The sequence below is a fragment of the Asterias rubens genome, chromosome 5 (genome assembly GCF_902459465.1).
Source record: "Asterias rubens chromosome 5, eAstRub1.3, whole genome shotgun sequence".
NCBI classification, from domain to species: domain Eukaryota; kingdom Metazoa; phylum Echinodermata; class Asteroidea; order Forcipulatida; family Asteriidae; genus Asterias; species Asterias rubens.
Window position 1 is genome coordinate 15,596,765 of NC_047066.1, and position 20,974 is coordinate 15,617,738.

A 20,974-nucleotide genomic window follows, 5' to 3' on the forward strand; every position below is an offset into this window, starting at 1 on the left:
ATTTTCAGATTAAATTTACAAATGTTTAGGTCGAAAAATTAACACGAACACGTATCCTTGTACTATGTGTGTCTGGTTTTTGCATTTATGTAGAAACCAATGGTGCGATTTGGGCAGACCAAACTACTGTACAGTGTATTGCCATCAGACCGTAGCTAGACTGTTGAATGACAGCGCCCCATGTGATTGTGGCCAAGCATGACTTGCTCAGTCCACAGCTACTGGCCCCCAACACTAACCACAAAACACCCAGTTGTTTTGACTGTTCAGAAGACCCAAGATTCACTGCACAGCAAAGCCATCTGTGTTTCATTCAGACTGTATTACTCATCACATAAATATGTGCATACAGTGTACAAATGCATATCTCTGAAACCATGTGTTCGTGTTTGATTGCAGTAGAGCTGCCAATACATGTAGCTGCAGCACAGAGTTGCAGTACATCTCTATGGTTGCAGTGCAGTGAATGACTTGCATTATTATAAAGTGCTGGTTAGCCAGTTTCTTGGAAAACCGCAAATTTAATGCAATGATTGTAATAAATAAAATATGTTGAGTGCTGCCTGCATGTCACATTGCCACAAACAGTTAGTGTGTGTCATTGTGGATGCGTCAGCACGATGGCCTATTGTTGTGTTTCGATATGAATGGCTCCATTGTTTTTCAATTCGGCTTCCTGTTTTGATCAAATTAATTATATCTTGTTGGCCAATGGCCATTCCTGTTGGAAAATGATGAATAACGTATAACTAAGTTTTTCTTTATTTTTAATTTATTAACTGTTAATATGTGATTTTGTACACATACTTGCATGTAATAGTGGGTTGTTCTAAAACCCCCTCGACCCCCTCGACCCCCACGACCCACAACCCACGACTCTCTGACGTCCGCCCCGTGTTCGAAGAATGTCCCAATTCCGAATTCATAAAATGTCGCTTTACGGCCGAGCAAGAATTAAGTCCCCGATTTAGAATTCACAGTGTGTGATCCGCGACCCAACTTCCTTCCACGACTAGACTTGATTTCAAGTCTGAGACTGCGGTTATATTTATCTGCATCAGCCACACAGAATTGGGAGTATTTACTCTCCGCTTCCGCACGTCACGTGCACACCAATTGGGGACCCCAAACACGTCCGTGTGGCCATTTGGTCGGTCGTTATTGAGCTCCACTTGGAGCAACTAGTAGTACCATAGTACACAGGACGAGAGCGATCGGCCGGAAATGGGTCCGCCTGATCATCACGTAATGAATTGGCCGTAATCGTACTCGGGCGGTACACGCAGGTTCCCAGTTGGGATGATAATATCGGATCGGCCAAGAGATACACTTGGAAATACCGCGGTTTTTTATGTGTACATCACAATTGTCACAGGCCCGATCTCGGCAGCCAATCACGCGAAGTTTGCTTCGTGCATACTACGTGTCTCGTACGCTGTGTTGTTGTGATGTGCGAGGCATGGTAGTCGATGTCAGCATACAAAATTGTGTGTGTGATTGGCTAAGGTTGTGAACTGTGGCAATTTCGGTGTACAAAAAAAAAGATTGCGCAAAAGTCGATGGTCGAGGGGGTCGTCGGTCGTGGGTCGAGGGGGTTTTAGATCAACCCTGTAATAGTGCTTGGCCTTGACAATTTATGGTATTGATGATCATGAAAAACAAAGAAAACTTATCACAGTCATGTGCAACCTTGTGATGAAATTAACACAGACCCTCACTACATGTAATAATATGTATATTTTGTTATTTTGATTGAGAAAAATTACACTTACAGAATTGGCTCTGTGTTCAACGTCAAGATCTACGTAAATGACTTGTTTTTAGCTTTACCACCCTACAAGCCTGTGGGCCCTATGCTTTGTTTTTGAAAGGGCAAGGGCACCAAGGCATTTTCTCCTGGGTTAAGGGCACCCTATGAGGAAATTGTGATTTTCTTCATGAACATTTTAGGGGCGTTAGGGGGCATGGAAGCAATTGCGTCCGTTGCCTCCCTGAAGTATCAGGCCTGACCCAACATCACCATTTCTTTGTCGCTCATGTCGGTACATGTAGGTCTTTGATTCAAAATAGTATGATGCAGTCAGATTAAGGTCATCCAAGTGTAAGAAATGCATTCAAAATAAATAAACCAAATCGCAGCAAGTCTAACACGCCACCCTATGTAAATTTATCTTCTGTAAGTTTGTTTTTTGCCCTGGAAAGAACTTTGAACTTTCTCTATGGTGGTCAATGTAACCCTGAAATGCCGTTATAATGACTAATAGTACAAAGTCAATTGACATACTGGTACACTGCAGCTTAAAGGGAGGGTATACCTTGGTAATTACTCCAGATATATTAATGATCATAAAACATATTGGGAAGAAGACTGCAGCTGTTGATAATACAACAGCTCGGGAAACAAAAGACCGATCCAGTAGGCTCCGCCCACGATGCACATGTGAGCAAGAACCGCGGGGCTCTCCAATGCTTTTCTGTACGCATGTCGGACCTTATTTGTCGGCCCTCTGTCGGACCTTCGTTGCGTTGTGATTGGTCAATACGCAATGGGGCGGAGCTTAATGGATCGGTCTATTCCTGTCAAAGTAAAAGGAATGTGGTTTTAGAGAGGGATTCAAAAACATTAATCTGAGAAACATTTCTACATGGAAGCATTTCTTCTTTAAAACGTTTATTGTGTATTCTAATTACGGATTGATAATTTTTTCTTCAGATTTTTGGCGATACTGTACTTCATAAATGAGTACATGTACCACCTTTTGAAATGAAATTTTATTGTTTACGTGTATTGTACCATAGGCCTATGGGATTAAAACAAACAAATGGTTCAAAAAACAAAGGTACCCAGTGTTTTTGCTTACTTTGCCTATAATACTTGTATTGCAAGGAGGTCATTTAGATGTTTAATGTACAGGTATGATTGATAATTTCAATAAATGAAGGTTTTCTCACCTTGGATTGTGCGGGGTCAGATGGCAATGGCATTCATGACACAGTGTACATTGTACATGTAGGCGTGCACACTGACAGTGTGTTTACTCACATTTACCTGTTGGTGTTGCAGTGTACAGGGTGCATTATCTATACTGAGTATCAAACAAGTTTCAAGAAGGACTTGCCTTCAGTCGCACTACTACAGTTTTTTCAGGCATGGAGGTACATCATGTACATTGTACACTATGGAAGAGTGATATTTGATGGCTGATCAGAGTACAATGTCATGATGTGGTTTTCTGAGTGACTTTTTGTAACTTTACAGGTAGGCGTACAGTATGAAAATCGAAATTTACTTTTGGTTATGAATTATAAACTGTACTATTATATTGTATAGGATTTGAGGCATTGCACGGTGAGGTATCAATATATATTTGGTTTGGGGTAACACCATGTACTTGCCAGGTAGAGTTTGTTCTTAGAGAACTGTCTTGCTTTATACCGTGGAGTAGATTGTTCGGGTGTTCGGGAGACTTCTCAGTTCTGAAAAGAACTGTCCTGCTTATTTAACTATTACCTGGGCGGATGGTATAGAAATAGGCTGGGAGTACTACAGCTTTAGCTTATATAGGAGCGTAATTAACTGTACTACTGCGGGGTCAGTTTTTGAGTTGGTCTGAATGTTTTGACTAGCTTGCTCTAGTCATCGTCAGGAGACTGAATTATATTGAGAATCATTCTTAGACATTATTTAGTGAACCAGATTGACGTTGCTTCATGTGTACAAGTAACCAGTGTGACTCACTCTAGACATGCTGGAGTTGTTTTACAAGTATTTGCTTAATAAATGTTATAAAAATTAACTATGCTCATGTACAATACATTATAAACATTTATGGTGTGACACTAGACAATAACAATATTGCATTCAAGGACCTTGGTGTTAAAGGCAGAGTGTACTATGTACGTTTGGTAATTACACCACAAACTAATGACCTTAAAAACATACTTTGTAAAGAGCTGAGGTGCTGTAGTTTTGGGGAAATGTGTAAAACAATGTCATGAAAATAATTTTCGTCTCATGAGACGAAAATTATTTTAATCATTTACAAACGTATTTTCATGACATTGTTTTACTCTTTTCTCAAAAACTACAACACCTCAGTAAGTAAGACTTGAAGGGAAGCTTTCTACTATCATTATCTTCAAACCCTGTAAGTTTAAAGATGCTATGTCAGATTTTTGGCCCCAAACATATTTTTTTGAGTGAATGGTATCTCAAAGAGAATCACCCGCTCTAACAAAAACAAGTTTAACTTTTACTTTTAATGGTCAGGAACCATGACAAAAATTTAAAACATTTCTTATAAAACACATAAAAACTAATTTTGAGCACTTTATTTCACTGCTACTAATAATTGACGGACTTTTTCGAGCAATGGCTCAAATGAAAGCTTGTAATTTTCTCGACCCCTATCAAAATACCTATTGAATTTTAAATCAAAATTTTTGGGTCAAATCGGCCAAAAATCTTACATAGCATCTTTAATGTAAATCTATGGACATTTGAAAAAGTACCCAAATCCTTTAAGAAACAGTTCCCTTGAAAGGAATGTGGTTTTATTGAGAGAGGGAGAGTGAGAAAAAAACAAGTTTACCCAAGTTTATTTCAGGCCTGATACATATACTTCACAGAGGCAACGAAGGCGATTGCCTCCATGCCCCCTCACCCTGGTCATTGCCTTGGTGCCCTCAAAATGCTCCAGTAAGAATGTACAATTTCCTCATTGGGGTGCCCTTTACCAAGGAGAAAATGCCTTGGTGCCCTTGCCCTTTCAAAAACAAAGCATACAGTGCTGCCATTTAGGCCCTACTGGTCAATTGAGAATTCAGTCTACTGTGTATACATTTTACGTTGTATGGGACAGGGAGCTTGACATTTAAAACGACAGCGATTGATGGCTATACACTGTACAATTGATTGTAATGTAACTAAGAAAATGGCATTGTCAAGATTCATCATCTTGCAGTTTTATTTTGTACTGTACGTAATTGTAAATGTCAATCTTTATTGTACCGTCTTCTTTTAAAGATGCTATGTCAGATTTTTTGCCGATTTGACCACAAAAATTTTGATTAAAAATTCAATAGGTATTTTGATGGGGTCGAGAAAGTTACAAGCTTTCATTTGAGCCATTGCTCGAAAAAGTCCGTCAATTATTAGTAGCAGTGAAATAAAGTGCTCAAAATTAGTTTTTGTCGGGATCCCGACAATATATCATGTGACCAATTCTTATGGGTTTTATAAGAAATGTTTTAAATTTTTGTCATGGTTCCTGACCATTAAAAGTAAAAGTTAAACTTTGTTTTTGTTAGAGCGGGTGATACTCTTTGAAATACCATTCACTCAAAAAAATCTATTGTTTAATGTTTGGGGACCAAAATCTGACATAGCATCTTTAACATGTACATGCACGTACATGTACGTAGAAGGTACGTAGAAGGTACAGTAATGGAAAGGGTACAGTGTACAGTGTTTGATAAGAGGTAAATTTATTTCCTGTCTGGGAACATAACATGTCGAGATATTTGAGCATTGAGTAATGTATCATGCATTTAAACACACAGGGTTTGCCCGGCCCTATTATGTACAATTGTAATAAATAAGAGGTTATTTTTGTGTCTATGCCCTTCTGGTGACTTTTCTTTGTTTACTGGACATACTGAGTGCACATTGATTGACTGTGTTAAAACTATGACCTCATTAAAATTGACCCATCATAAGAAATGTTTTAAGGTGACCTGCATGACATTTTGATGACTTGGCTCTCTGGATTGTTTTACAATGTATGGTGAAAATTTGAAAAATGGCCCAAACCAATTTTATTTTGGAAAAAAACACGAACTAATTTCTTGAATGTGTTGGGAAATCATTAAAGGATTTGGAAAGACAAATTGATTACCAGTGATTTGAACCAAAGACCTCCGGATGAATGTGCCGGCACTTTACATAAAAGTCTGAGAAATTTAAACTACAAATAGCTGAATTAAATCTGAAAGTGGGTGAATCTTGGTGGATGGTGGAAGGCACAAAATTAAAATAGAGTAACTCTAAGCTACCTGTGTATACTAGCCGTATTTTGGGGGTCTCCCTGTTTTGTCAATGTGACTTTGTTTGAGGCGCCAGTCAGAAGCCATACAACCATTAACTGTCGTGTACCGTGTACACCCAAGGGTGGTGCACACCCAAGTTTACAATACAACCTGGGAAGCGGCAGCCTGGGGATCACCCAAATCATTTGACATCAGTTTCCCTTATGGTTTATTATTTCAAATCTTTAAAGCCTACATGTAAAGGAATATTTTGATTTTTTTTGAAGGGGCACCAACACAAAGACCAGGGGCAACAGAAGCCCCTTGTACATTATGTACATGTAGTTGCCAGGGTCCCTTACATTACTTTGTCATTTTTGTTGTTCATACACAATAGCAGTTGACCCAAAACTTGTCTTCATGTGCTTCCAATACGCCCTAAAATTTTCCCTATTTTTGATATTGTAAGCTTGGAAGTTCATGTTGGTAGAGACAAGGCCATTTTTGAAGAATTGAAGTCACTTCCATGATTGGTATTGAGAGTTTGAGGTTGCTCCAATACACAGACAATGTACTGGCCATGTTTCAAAATGGGTTTGCCACGGCGCAGTAGATTGTCCACGCTCTGTGCCTGATTGTCCCCATACTCCATACTTGCAGTAAATACATCCACGTACAGTATGCTGTTCATTGTATTTTGGGTCATGCAGTACAATGCAACATAAAACACCAATTTATTATACCCTTAACATTACAATCTACCTGCATGCTTTCATGGAGAGCTGTCAATGGTATGGCTTGGTACATGTACATTGTACATGAATGTCATGTGCACTCGCACTCTCTACATGTACTTATCCATGCTATTGAACAATGAGTGTTAAATACAATGTAGGCTTAAATGACCCTGCATCGTTCACACCTAAAGCCCCTTTCACACGAGAGCAATTTAGCAAGGGTCCCTTGCTAAATGTACCCCTTGTGAAAGGACAATTGTTTCTACTGTCCAAGTTCTATTGCAAAAACTTGTCAAACTGCATTTTACAACCACGCTTAAATTAAGCAAGGGACCCAAGAAAAAAATGCTGGCGTGTGAACAGCACTTTGGTATTTTCATCAGTGTTGTAGCCATGGTGGGCGGTGCTGGGCCTGCCCAGGACTCTCAATTTGTGCCCAGCACTCTGAGAAGAATACATTATGCTGCCCAGCACAGATTTTAAATATTGTCCACTTTGTATTGGTCTGAGACACGGCTAATGATAAGGACTGAGAAATAACACAATCCAAAGGCCATTCAACTTATTGCATGGCCCCCATGACACAAACAGTTTGGAAACCTGGCCCCACTTCAGCAATAATAGCCCATAATTAAACATGAACAGTTTTGTTGATCTCCTTGCCCTTGGTAGACTTCCAACAAAATTTGATTTATTGCCCACCTCTAAATTTGGTCTAGTTACAACCATGTCATGTGCACTCACACTCACTTCTGTACTTCTCCATGCTACAAAATGTAGGGAATAATGAGCGTTTATAACCACCCAGCATCATTCAAACTTTGCATGAACACAACTGCATCCTATGACCCCCCCCCCCATTTCCGCAGTCTGTTTACATAACAAGGGCACACCACAAACAAACAATATTCAAGATACATAAAAGAGGAACGAACACATCCTAATATGGATCTGCTGACAGTAATTGTTTGACTTTGTTGGCCTGAGGTAGGGGCCATGAAGCCTGGAGTTTTAACATAGCACAATAAAGAAGCCAGACACAGTTGCTTCTTGCTCTAGATGCTAACATGGGTAACAGTGTCAGACCTTTTTATTAAAGGCAGTGGACACTATTGGTAATTACTCAAACAAGTAAAACCTTACTTGGTAACAAGTAATGGGGAGAGGTTGATGGTATAAAACATCGTGAGAAACGGCTCCCTCTGAAGTGCAATAGTTTCGAGAAAAAAGTAATTTTCCACGAATTCGATTTCGAGACCTCAGATTTAGAATTTGAGGTCTCAAAATCAACCATCTAAACGCACACAACTTCGTGTGACACTCGTGACAGGGGTTATTTTTCTTTCTTATAAAACCCTACTTGGTAACAAGTAATGGGGAGAGGTTGATAGTATAAAACATTATGAGACTGAGAAACGGCTCCCTCTGAAGTGCCATAGTTTTTGAGAAAGAAGTAATTTTCCACGATATTGTTTTCCTGAGGTCTCATATCAAGCATCAGCTGAAAGCACACAACTTCGTGTGACAAGGGTGTTTTTTCTTTTAGTATTATCTCGCAACTTTGACGACCAATTGAGCTCAAATTTTCACATGTTGAGATACACCAAGTGAGAAGACTAGTCTTTGACAATTACCAATAGTGTCTAGTATCTTTAAAGGGAAAGTGTACATTTTATAAATGTATTTGGTAATCACTCTTAAGATTTATGGCCATGAAATCTTACTTGTTTAGAAGTACAGCAGCCTTCGATAGGGGAAGCTTTTTGAGAACCATTTCACTTCATAGGAGTGCGATTACGGAAATAATTTCATTTATTGTACAATATTCGTATATTTTGTTATCCCCCTAAATCTGAGAAGCGTTTTTAACTTGGCACTGTACACGATTGGTAATTGTCAAAGACCAGTGTTCTCACTTGGTGTATCCCATCATAACTATAAAATAACAAGCCTGTGAAAATTGGTCATCGAAGTTGCAAGAAAATGATGAAAGAAAAAACACCCCTCCCTTGTTGGACGAATTTGTGTGCTTTCAGATAGGAATAAAAGACTTTGAGCTACAATCCCGGCCAAAATGCTTGGGCCACCCTTTCCTAACGTTGTATACAACGATTCCCTGTGCACTTCCCATTCACATTCAAAACATTTGTCCCCCGCCCCCCGCTCAATGTTGACTGTAACTCAGAACACAATTCAGAACACAATCAGCAATTGGAACCAACATTGAAAGGGGGCAGGGGGGCCCAACGAGATATGGCCGGGATTGTAGAAGTCTTTTAAATACTTTAGTGAGAAATTACCTCTTTTTCAAAAACTACAATACTTCAGAGGGAGCCGTTTCCCACAATGTTTTATACTTTCAACAGCTCTCCAATGCTCCTTACCAAGTCAGTTTTTAAGTCAATATTTTGTTTGAGTAATTACCAAACGTTTATCTTCCCTTTAAGTACTTTCAGATACGTTTCTCAGATTGTATATTCCAGTTACAGATTGTTCTTGACATAATCACTCCAGATTACCAATGGTGTCTCAAAAATGTGACCATCTTCTTTTGAAATGAAACTTTTACAAGTTCACAACTTTCTACGTTCATTTACATGAACTGTAGGATCATGAGGATTAAAATAATAAAATGGCTCCAAAAACATATGGTGCAGTATGCAAACCTTTTAGGTATTTCTAACATAAAGAAAATATAGCATACGTTGTGCTGTAAAACATAATTTCTTTATGGAAAGGTTTGCGGTAACACCATGTAATGACTATCTCTAATGAGTTGGGGTGGTTCTGAAAAGAACCGTTGGTTTCAACTCGACGTTTCGATCAGTATGCTCTGATCGTCTTCTTAGACATATTATTTGTTTTTGAAACTAGCACTGTGTTTTTACAAAGTCCAGCGAACCTGTTTTATCCAGTGCATTCTGTGAAGGTGTTATTCAATGGTTTGTGCGAGCATTGTGATTAGTGCCTTGGAGTTGAACCCACATATTTCAAGCTTTCCATGTATTGTCACACCATCAATGCACTTCCAATTGTGTGGTTACGCTGTTAATAACATGAAAAGTGGAGTACATGTATTAAACAAACTTGGTTGAAAGGGTACACAGTAGTTGTGACTTGACAATTGAAATTCACTGTGGAGGTTTGTGATGTTATATCGAATGATGTGTTCGAACGAGTCACTGTACATGTACGTTGTAATTTGCATGTTTTAAAATGATGTTACTCAAACTGCAAGGCAACCAAAGTGAAAGAGGCATACATTTGCAGGGTTCACTTTTAGTGTTTTCAGTCATTGTCAGTATAAAGTTGACGCTACTCGGGATGAACTCGGCTCAAGACGTTGTGACCACGCTTTTGTTCAATGTTAGAAATTCGTCTGTCAGACCGATCTTGGGCAGCTCAAATAGCTTGATCGTGTTGTTTCCGATGGCATTGAGGTCATCTATAACCTGTGACAAGCCAGTGAGATCAGCTATGTACTATTTACAATGTAGCTTGCCATTTCAGGGGCCGTATTTTTTTGTTTTCATGTAACACTGTCATTGGTAGATGTTTTAATGGTACTGAAACCATAAACATTCCGAGAAGGGCCTATTGTCTGCTAAGCAGAAATGACCAGAACAAAAGCATCCCTATACAAGGGAAATAAGCTAACCAAAAAGACAAGTGAAAATAGCTAACAGACTAGTGAAAAGACAAGTGAGTAAAGCCTTAAATGAAATAAGCTAACGGACAGGTCAAAAGACAAGTGAAAATGCTAACAGACTAGTGAAAGACAAGCTGCCAGGTCTTGCTGGAAACGGTAAAGGCAACCTAGATGTTCGAATCACATCCATGGTCTATTTTAGTGTTTGCCCTTAGTGACTGGCCAGCAGGACCAGTTGACTTGTTATTTTAGTAGTTTGTCAGCTCTTTCACCACCAGTCCATACGCAATGCTATAAAAATGTAGGGTTGCTTTTCAACACTGACCGAGCGAGCCAGACCACTTTTTGTGGAGAATTTTGACTGGTCCTAAGGTGTTTTTAAAACTGGCATTAAATGTGTTTTTAAAATAGACATTATGCACCGTAACACCTTGTAAACCCTTATAAGGTGACTACATAATTGGGTCTCAGAATTCATAAATTCAATAACCTACATGTATCTCTGTATAAATGTATACTAAGCGCCTTGAGTACCTTGTTGGTACATGTACATGTACATGTAGATACGTGCATTATATGTATAAGACTTCAATATTATTACTTGGCCAGCAGACCCATAAAGGATTTGGGTACTTTTTCAAAATGTCCATAGATTTACATTAAACTTACAGGATTTGAAGATAATGATTGGAAAGCTTCCCTTCAAATATTACTTACTGAGGTGCTGTAGTTTTTGAGAAATGAGTAAAACAATGTCATGAAAATACGTTTGTAAATGCTTCAATTTTGGTCTCATGAGACCAACATTTTTTCATGACATTGTTTTACTTGTTTCCCAAAAACTACAGCACCTTAGCACGTAATATTTTCAGGGAAGCTTTCTACTATCATTATCTTCAAACTGTGTAAGTGTAGTGTAAATCTGTGGACATTATTTTTTTTTTCCTACAAAAAGTACATACACCCTTTAAGGCATGTAAACAGGGAACGCTGGTCTGGTATATCCCTGTAAATGAGTTTGATTTTTGATGTGTGGTTTCGTTATTTTCTATACAGCGTGTTTAGAGTCAGAGATCTTCCGTTTCATCAGGGCTGAAGCGGCCAGGTTGCCGCAGCCAATCCAGCCATCCTATATCCCATGTGTAGCGTCAACATAGCGCCACCGTTGTCAGAAACCGGACGGGACGTCAACCGGGCAGGATGCCGTTACCAACGAGGGTATCGCACATAAAGGATCCTGAGCTCGCTTCATTCTTTTCCGAGGAGGACCCTGAGAAATTGTTCACTGACCTTCAGGAGATCGGCCATGGCAGTTTTGGGGCAGTCTACTTTGTAAGTCGCAAAGCTTAGATTATTTACATTAGAGGAACACGTTGCTTTGGATCGGACGAGTTGGTCTATAAAAAGCATTTGTTATAAAAATGCATATGATTGGAAAAATGTTTTAAAAGTAGAATATAATGATCCACACTAATTTGCCTCGAAATTGCGTGGTTTTCCTTTTACGAACTAACACGGTCGGCCATTTATGGAGGTCGAAAATTTGACTCCCATAAATGGCCGACCATGTTAGTAGACGAGGTAAAAGGAAAACCGTGCAATTTGGAGGCATGTTTGTGTGGATTATTGTATTCTACTTGAACAGCATCTTTCTAACCATGTGCATTTTATTTCAAGACCAACTCAACCGATCCAAGGCAACATGTTCCTTTAATTGAAGGGCTCCAAGATTAAATTTTGTGATTCACTCATTTTCCATTAGATAGAGGCTAAGAGTCCGTAGTATTGTTCTGCCCACAGTGTTCGGTGTCCTAAAACCTACCTGGCACTAAGAATGGGAGACTTTTGGTTGGTCCTTTTTAACAGTTGTCGCAAGTAGATGGCGTGCTTAGACCTCTACAAGCGCAACACTGAGCATCTATGTGCGCATAACATGTACATATTTATGTCTGCTGCCACCAGTGTCTCAAAAGTCTCCCATTCCCTAGCCTGAACATCTGACGAGGCTCGTGAATAACGCCAGAGACCTGCCTCCAAAACTGCCGTGTAGATTCACCTTTGACCTCAGTCACTTCACATAGAGATACATGTACGCAGTCAAATTCTATTGCAGACTTGAGAGCAGTGTACTGTTTGGGCAGCTAGCTCATGTCACTGCACTATCAAAATTATATCAATGTATTCAATGGAATCACTGGATTTAGCGACAGGGTCCTGTCTTTATCCTTGCTGATAAAGACAGGGGCCCAGTCTACCCATTCCCCAACCACCAATGGAAGAACTTTCTCTATACCTGACCACCACAGATTGTTTAAATCTTTGAATTTATGTATCTTGCCCGTTCCCTTAAAATAGTTTTCAACAAAATGGAAGTTTGCCGTAATTATCATGATCCATGATGTAACCAATCCAACGAAAATTAACCGCATTTATCTTGGATTGGTTTTCAGCAAAGCTGATCCTAGCTTTACTTTTGTTACCAATTTCATAGACGCTGCATACTTTATTCCATCACAAACGAAACAATGTCCGGGACCATGATATTTTATTCCCTGGCGGTATTAAAGGCAGTGGACACTTGGTAATTAATCAAAATAATTATTAGCATAAAACCTTTCTTGATCACGAGTAATGGGGAGAGTGGATGGTATAAAACATTGTGAGAAACAGCTCCTTCTGAAGTGACGTAGTTTTTGAGAAAGAAGTAATTTTCCACGAATTTGATTTCGATACCTAGAACTTGAGGTCTCGAAATCAATTATCTAAACGCACATAACTTCGTGTGAGTGACAAGGGTATTTTTTCTTTCATTATTATCTCGCAAGTTTGATGACCGATTGAGCTAAAATTTTCACAGGTTTGTTATTTTATGCATATGCTGAGATACACCAACTGTGAAGGCTAGTCTTTGACAATTACCAACAGTGTCCAGTGTCTTTAAAAGGCCTCTACATTCAAGTCAATGTGCAGGGCCAACGAGTGTATATTTGCACAAAGAAAACTGCTTGAAGCACACCAGAAAAAAACAAAACAATTTGCCACTCTAGAAATCCTGGGCAGAACCCTGCTTAAGAAAATGGGGGGAAAAAGTACAAGGCTCTAACCTCACGTTAAAGGCAGTGGACACTATTGGTAATTACTCAAAATAATTATTATCATAAAACCTTTCTTGATTGCGAGTAATGGGGGAGGATGATAGTACATGTATTATAAGTTATCACACAAGCGCGAGTGGAATGTGGAAAAATATAGCGCTTCTGCGTCCCATATCAAACGAGGCCGAAGGCCGAGTTGGATATGGGATGCAGACCCACTATATTTTCCGTATTTCCACGAGCGCGCTTGTGTGATAACGTATTTATCTTCAAGCAAATTTGGCGCGTGACATAGAACACACAGTACGCATGGTAGTGATATTAGCTGTGCAATATAGGTTTTTATCACCACTCCATTCTGCGAATCTGATTGGAGGATTAGCGCGTACTTGAAGATAAAAAACATTGTAAGAAACAGCTCCCTCTGAAGTGACGTAGTTTTCAAGAAAGAAGTAATTTTCCACAAATTTGATTTTGAGACCTTGGATTTAGAATTTGAGGTCTCAAAATCAAGCATGTGAAAGCACACAGCTTCGTGTGACCATGGTGCGACAAGGTTGTTTTTTTCTTTCATAGGCTAATATCTCGCAACTCGACGACCGATTGAGCTCAAATTTTCACAGGTTTGTTATTTTGTGCATGTGTTGAGATACACCCACTGTGAAGCCTAGTCTTTGACAAATTTACCAATAGTGTCCAGCGTCTTTAAAATGACATTTCACTGTGTTTTATACCCTTCAAATGCCTTAAGTTGTGTTTTTGTTTCTGCAGGCACGCAACACAAGGACGGGAGAGGTGGTGGCAATCAAGAAGATGTCATACAGTGGAAAATCATCCAATGAGGTAAAAGAAGAACAACAATCAAAGAATCGGATGTAGACTTTGCAACTATGGCACGTGTTCAAACATCTTTTAACCCATTATACAATTGTTGCACCCTGTGACGGGGCCAATGGGGTTTTGTACACCCAAGGGGGAAAATGGCACCGAGGCGAAGCCGAGGGGTGTCTTTTTCCCTCAAGGGTGTACAAAACCCATGGACCCCGTCACAGCGTGCAACAATTGTTTTGTTATACCTTGGTAACATTATTATTCCTCTTCTCGAAGTTCTGTTGTCATCCTCAATTGTTATTACATAGTTTAAAAAAGGTTTTCACTGTTCCCTCGAACCTGCGGTTGTTTCGCACTAAGCGACCAATCAAACTTCACTGTTTGTTACCGAGGTATAACAAGCATGTATGTGCACCCCACTATAAAGGGAGAAACTAGAGTGTTTTCATCACACGGCAACAACCCTGCAGGTTCTAAACGGCCGTAAAAGAATGAGTCACTACACTTTTATTCCCATTCAAAAATGGCTTTTTGGTTAAAAGGCGTAATTAAGTAAGAAACTCTGTAAACCTTATCCGTTTCCAACGTGCTTGAGCTCTGTATGTACATGTAGATGTACGACGTCCGTGCGTGCATTGTTATGACTGAGACGCCTATTTCCGACAATTTTCGGCTCCGTTCGTGCGCATTAGTCTTGGTGCAACATGTTGTCGTTTTCCTTTAACACACAGCGCGGCCAACTTACCGACAGCACCCGCATCCCCCATAACAAGAAACGTCTTGCACCAAGACAAGCGCGGAGTATCTGCTCACAACCGGTTATAAACACGGGTCATTATCAAAGGTTTAAACACCCCCACATGACGCGCTCTTCCCACCAAGGAAAAGCAAAACTGTCTGAGGTATTAATGAATTGTTTATTATTGTTATTTTTTATTATTTTTTAAACCAGGAATTTGTACAAGTAGATCTCGACTAGCACACTCGTCATAAAATTATCACACAATGCTCTGATATTTTGTTCTGATGTTTTCTTTGCAGAAATGGCAAGACATAGTGAAGGAGGTGCGGTTCTTACGGCAGGTGAAGTACAAGAACTGCATAGAATACAAGGGGTGCTACTTGAGGGAACACACAGCATGGGTAGGTACACTTGTTTTTGTTTTTATAAAAACGTGTTCGTGTCATAAAAAACGCGGGCATGATCAACATGCAAATATCGTAAAACTATGCGCGCACACACTTGATATCTAATGCATAACCAATTTCATGAGCCAATCAGCGTTGTTTCTCAGTACATCCCTCCAAGAGGTTAGTAACGAGAAGTATCGATACGGCGCGCTGCCCATGGTAGCGAGGCTGGTAGGTACATGCTCTGCTCCACCCTTTGTACAAAATCTGTTGACGCCCCATACAACTACATGAAGACCAGCCCTTAGATCTATCAGTATTACGCTCCATGTTCCTCAAACTCGCTTGGCCATTTAGGGGGACAGGGCCTTTTCAAACATACAGGGATGTGGTTCCTACGTTTTAAAACGGAATTCCGTTTTATTTTGCCCAGATGTAAGAAAAGAAATTCCCTTTTTTTTTTATCCCCCCCCCCCCAAATTGTTGTCTCAATCTGTGGAGGAGTGGGCTGGGCCCAATTTTATAGAGCTGCTTAGCTGCTGATTTTGTGCTTACTGTCCGATTTCCATGGAAAAGGTGTGCTAACCCTGTGGTGCTTACTGCACGAAAATAAACAACGTCTCAATACAAATCCAAGGTCAATGCCCAATATGGCCACCTCATTTTTCTGTTAACCTGTGAATTACGCTTGCATCTTAGCAAATTTGTCTGCTACAGTAAGCACAAAAATTAGCTTACCTTTAAGCAGCGCTATGAATTTGGGCCCAGGTGAGAAAATGTACATGTGCATACGTATAGCATTGACATGGAACGACATGGTTTGATGTTTTGATCTTGTGGCGGAACATCTTTTAGTGTGTTTTGGCATGACACCAGCTGGAAGGGTATTCCAGGAGAGTAGTAACTCCACCCTTTTCCTTCCTTCCTGTTCTTTCCCTCCTCCATGGTCGCACGCTCCTAGCTCGCAGTATTGTATCCTCTTTGTGGTTTTCAAACCACCACTTCCCTTAGTGTTGGCAAATTTTTACCACAGACCCTGGGATGTACTGTCATAACTGTGAGTTAGTTTTGGATAGGCTTGGGCAACTAGTGCGACAAGTGTCGTAGTCGCGACTATTAAATCATTAGTTGAGTTGTAACTACTGTTATTCAACCACTCAGTTAAAGGAACACGTTGCCTTGGATCGGTCTAGTTGGTCTTTGAAAAGCGTTTTGTAACCGTTTGTTATAAAATGCACATGGTTAGAGAGATATTGCAAAAGCAGAATACAATGATCTACACAAATATGTTTCGAAATTGCGTGTTTTTATTTTTATTTTACCTCGTCCAATAACACAGTCGGCCATTTATGGGAGTCAAATTGTGACGTAAAAAGAAAAACGTGCAATTTTGAGTGATACTTGTGTGGATCATTATATTCTACTTTTAAAACATCTTTCTAACCATATGCATTTCATAACAAACGGTTTCAAACGCTTTTTATAGACCAACTCGTCCGATCCAAGGCAACGTGTTCCTTTAATTGTGCTGCCATAGCTACTACAAAAGTAGTTGTGACTACTACAAAAATAGCTTTGACTACTACAAAAATAGTTGTGATTACCTGTTTGGTGAACCAATTCACGACAACATAATTTACTTACAAAACACAATCCGACATCAGTGACACAATTTTTCAATCCTTTCAGCTTGAATTTTATTATATTGCACTTGGGGCACACATTGCAACCTTGCATTGTGAGATTTAAAAATCAGTCACGACTGGTGTTGAAGTCACAATTATTTGAGGTGCGACTAGTCGAGTAGTAAATTTCACTTCTAAGTCACAAATATTGTATAATAATGTAAATATGCATACATATACATGTGATACGCATTTGTTATTAGCAAATATTTGTCTGGATTTATATAACTTTTCTGCTGTTTTAATTCAAGATTTTATTCATGACTTATTACCTGGGCGAATGATTTTTTTCCCCAGCACGATGTGATATGGCATAATTACTTTGTGATGTGTTTATGAAAGAGGAGATCTTTACCTATATCATGTTGAAATGTCAAATGACATCAACTGACAGTATGCACCAGTGTATAGTACAATGTACATGTGCATGTACATGTATGTACATGCACATGGAGAGTGTGCAGGTTATAAAAGTTCACTAGCAAGTCAACAAAATTGGTGACTTGAGTCGCACTCGAGTCCAAGTCACCAACTCGAGTCAATAACAGTTCACTAGCCATGACACATGACAATTTTGTGCACAAAATTTTCCATTTCCTAATTTTACATTCATAGAGTTCGTGGCCTAATTTCATTGCTAATGCTACCCTAAATTTACATATGGAATTGCGCGTTTACCGCAAGCATATTTCAGAGGTTGGCTTTTGCTATGGTGCCTGCCTACTCTACGTTACTAGACATTCTTTGCTTACACAGCTGGCATAGAAATTTTGCTACTCATAATGTTAATGCGGTCTTAAATTTGGGTACCTTTTCAAAATGTCCATATATTTACATTAAACTTACAGGGTTTGAAGATAATGATAGTGGAAAGCTTCCCTTCAAATATTACTTACTGAGGTGCTGTAGTTTTTGAGAAATGAGTAAAACAATGTCATGAAAATATTTTTCGGCTCATGAGATGAAACTTATTTTAATAATTTACAAACGTATTTTCATTTACGTTTGTAAATTATTAAAATAAGTTTCATCTCATGAGCCGAAAATTGTTTTCATGACATTGTTTTACTCATTTCCCAAAAACTACAGCACCTCAGCATGTAATATTTTCAGGGAAGCTTTTTACTATCATTATCTTCCAACTGTGTAAGTTTAATGTAAATCTGTGGCCATTGTGTTTTTTGTCCTACAAAAGTTACATACACCCTTTAAACAACGTTTTTCTGTAAATTGTTTGAGAGTAAAAACCATAGTGGTTCTGGGCACCAATATTGGAAGACCAAAGGTATAATGGGAGATTTTGAGGAAGACGGATAAATGTAATCGCAGTATTTTCTCTTTCAAATTTGACAGTTGATGTTCCTTTTTGATTATTTCAAGTTTTTTTCTCTTTTGTTCTTTACAGTTGTCGATGGAATACTGCTTAGGTTCTGCATCAGATATCATAGAAGGTAAGCAACTATTATCTTTCTCAGTCGTTATAAGGTACGTACAGTTTGTGATAAGTTACATGTAAAAGCTTAAATGAATGTTCCATGCTTTTCCTATGCCAAGGGACGTGTCATGGCCTAGCGGTTAAGAGCACTGGATTCAAGCTCTTGTGTTTGGTCAGCAGAAGGCGGGTTCGAGTCCCGCAAGACACTTAACCATGATTGCTTCTTAAAGTTGGGGAGGTAGTTCTTTTTGCTCTGCCAAGGTTCTGTTGGATGATACCCAAGCCTACATCCGTATATGGACTGTACAGGGGGGGTAACCCTGTTTAAGCAGGAGTGTTGATTGTAGCCCACACCTTGAATTGGCATTCAGGCCTTGTGTGTCGGGCGACTTGCAAAAAAATCAAATAAAAAACATATCAAAAATTATTTTAAAAGTTTGTGTTTGTGTTGACCACAGTACATAAAAAGCCATTGCAAGAGGATGAGATAGCTGCCATATGTGAAGATGCATTACATGGGCTCTCATATCTGCACAGTAATCAACGAATACACAGAGACGTCAAAGCAGGCAATATACTACTCACAGACAACGGCACTGTTAAACTAGGTAAGATTTGTAGAATTATTCAACTCTAGATGGATAGCACATGACGTCATTGACCGTCATCTTTGATGACAAATAGTGAGAAAGTGCAGGCGTGTATGCGCTGCATGTGACACTCAGCCAACGATAGCCTTCCATGCGAGCACATTTCATCAACGATGCAAGGGGTCTACTCCAGTCCTGCTTTCAATAGGGCTCACAAGTGACACCCACCAGTAGTCTAGTTTTGTGACCATCTCATGAATGCAATAATAGCCACTGGTTCCCTGATTCGTGACCAACTGATCTCTTGATCCAAGCTTCAAGTGTATCAATCACTGGTCCCTGGTCCCAACTATAGTTGGGACCACTCCATGGTTGGGATGGAACAGTAACAAGAGAGATACATGGAATCTAGCCTGGTTGGTTTGTTCTAGTAATCAAAATACTGCCAAAAAAAAACCCCAAAACATTTACAATGTAGCCTAAAATTAACAAAATTCATTTTCTGTTTTTCCCATTGTAGCTGATTTTGGTTCTGCATCATTTTTAAGCCCAGCAAACTCCTTTGTAGGTACTCCATATTGGTGAGTAATTGAGACCCCTGATCTGATATGAATCCATGATTTTCCTGATCTTGTATTGATCCATGATCTGGTACGGATCCATGATTTTTGATCCTGTGATGGGGTCCACGGTGATTGTGTGCACCCAAAATGTACAAATAGTTGAAGTTAAGAAGCTACATAACATTGATAATAATAACATCTCAAAGTGCTTCCAACATTATTTTCCCCTGGTCACTGGGCCAATTACTTAATTCCTTAAACCATCTCAGCTTTGTGGGTACCCATTCATCCCTGGACGGAGAGAAGCAAGTGTGTGTTGTCTTTGCTGATTGATATTGATAAGTTGTCATAATGTGAATACAGGATGGCTCCTGAGGTCATTCTAGCTATGGATGAGGGTCAGTACGATGGCAAGGTGGATATCTGGTCATTAGGAATCACATGTATTGAACTCGGTAAGTACTAAATACTTATATATAGCACTCTACCACACCCGCTGAGCATCTCGGAGCGCTCAGTCTGTCAGTAGGTTCGTCCTGCATCGCATGCACAGCTACAACTTGAAGTATGAGAGATTCCTTAACATGAAGGGTGCAATATGCAGCCAGGAACACCCCGGCAAACCCCTTCTCTTGACGATAAGTGCACTGGGTTCTTGAAAACAATTAAATTAAAATGATGGAAGAATAAGAAGTGATTGTGTAAACACTTCTCAGAATAGTTGGCGTACACAGTCAATTCGCTTGCTGCTATTCAACACCTTCTTGGAATTTGATCTTGTCATGTTTATAGGCCTGGAATTTCATCTTTGAGAGGACAAGGCCATTGGGAAACTTTGGAAGGGGCACAACGCCACCACCAGCCGTCGATTTCACCAAACTCTTCCTAACTTAGGAGTAATCTTAGGACTTACGACGAGTTCAGTTTCAAATGCATAGACGTTAGGACGCATTGAACCAAGTTAAGATGAGTTATTCGTCCTAACTCGAGATAGGATTAATCCTAGCGTTTTGTGAAATCGACTGCAGAAACAACAAAGGCCATGGTCTCTGTGCATCTAGTGTAATTCCAAGCCTGTGACTATACCTGTTGATTTTGTACAGCTTGATATACAATCTTAAAGACACTGGACACTATTGGTAATTATCAAAGACTAGCCTTCATAGTTGGTGTATCTCAACATATGCATAAAATCAAAAACCTGGGAAAATTTGAGCTCAATCGGCCGTTG

General features: G+C 39.5%; 1 protein-coding gene across 3 annotated transcripts in view; it reads left to right on the plus strand.

Moving 5' to 3' along the window:
- LOC117290380 (serine/threonine-protein kinase TAO1-like) overlaps nt 1–20,974 on the plus strand; it is a 54,586-nt gene that overhangs the window by 7,409 nt on the left and 26,203 nt on the right. For all 3 annotated transcript variants that reach the window (XM_033771746.1, XM_033771747.1, XM_033771748.1), the window contains exons 2-8: nt 11,470–11,745; nt 14,280–14,351; nt 15,381–15,482; nt 18,561–18,606; nt 19,049–19,198; nt 19,701–19,761; nt 20,107–20,198. In XM_033771746.1, coding sequence (XP_033627637.1) covers nt 11,614–11,745; nt 14,280–14,351; nt 15,381–15,482; nt 18,561–18,606; nt 19,049–19,198; nt 19,701–19,761; nt 20,107–20,198 — 655 coding nt within the window. In that variant the 5' untranslated portion in view covers nt 11,470–11,613. The remainder of the gene's footprint in view (nt 1–11,469; nt 11,746–14,279; nt 14,352–15,380; nt 15,483–18,560; nt 18,607–19,048; nt 19,199–19,700; nt 19,762–20,106; nt 20,199–20,974) is intronic.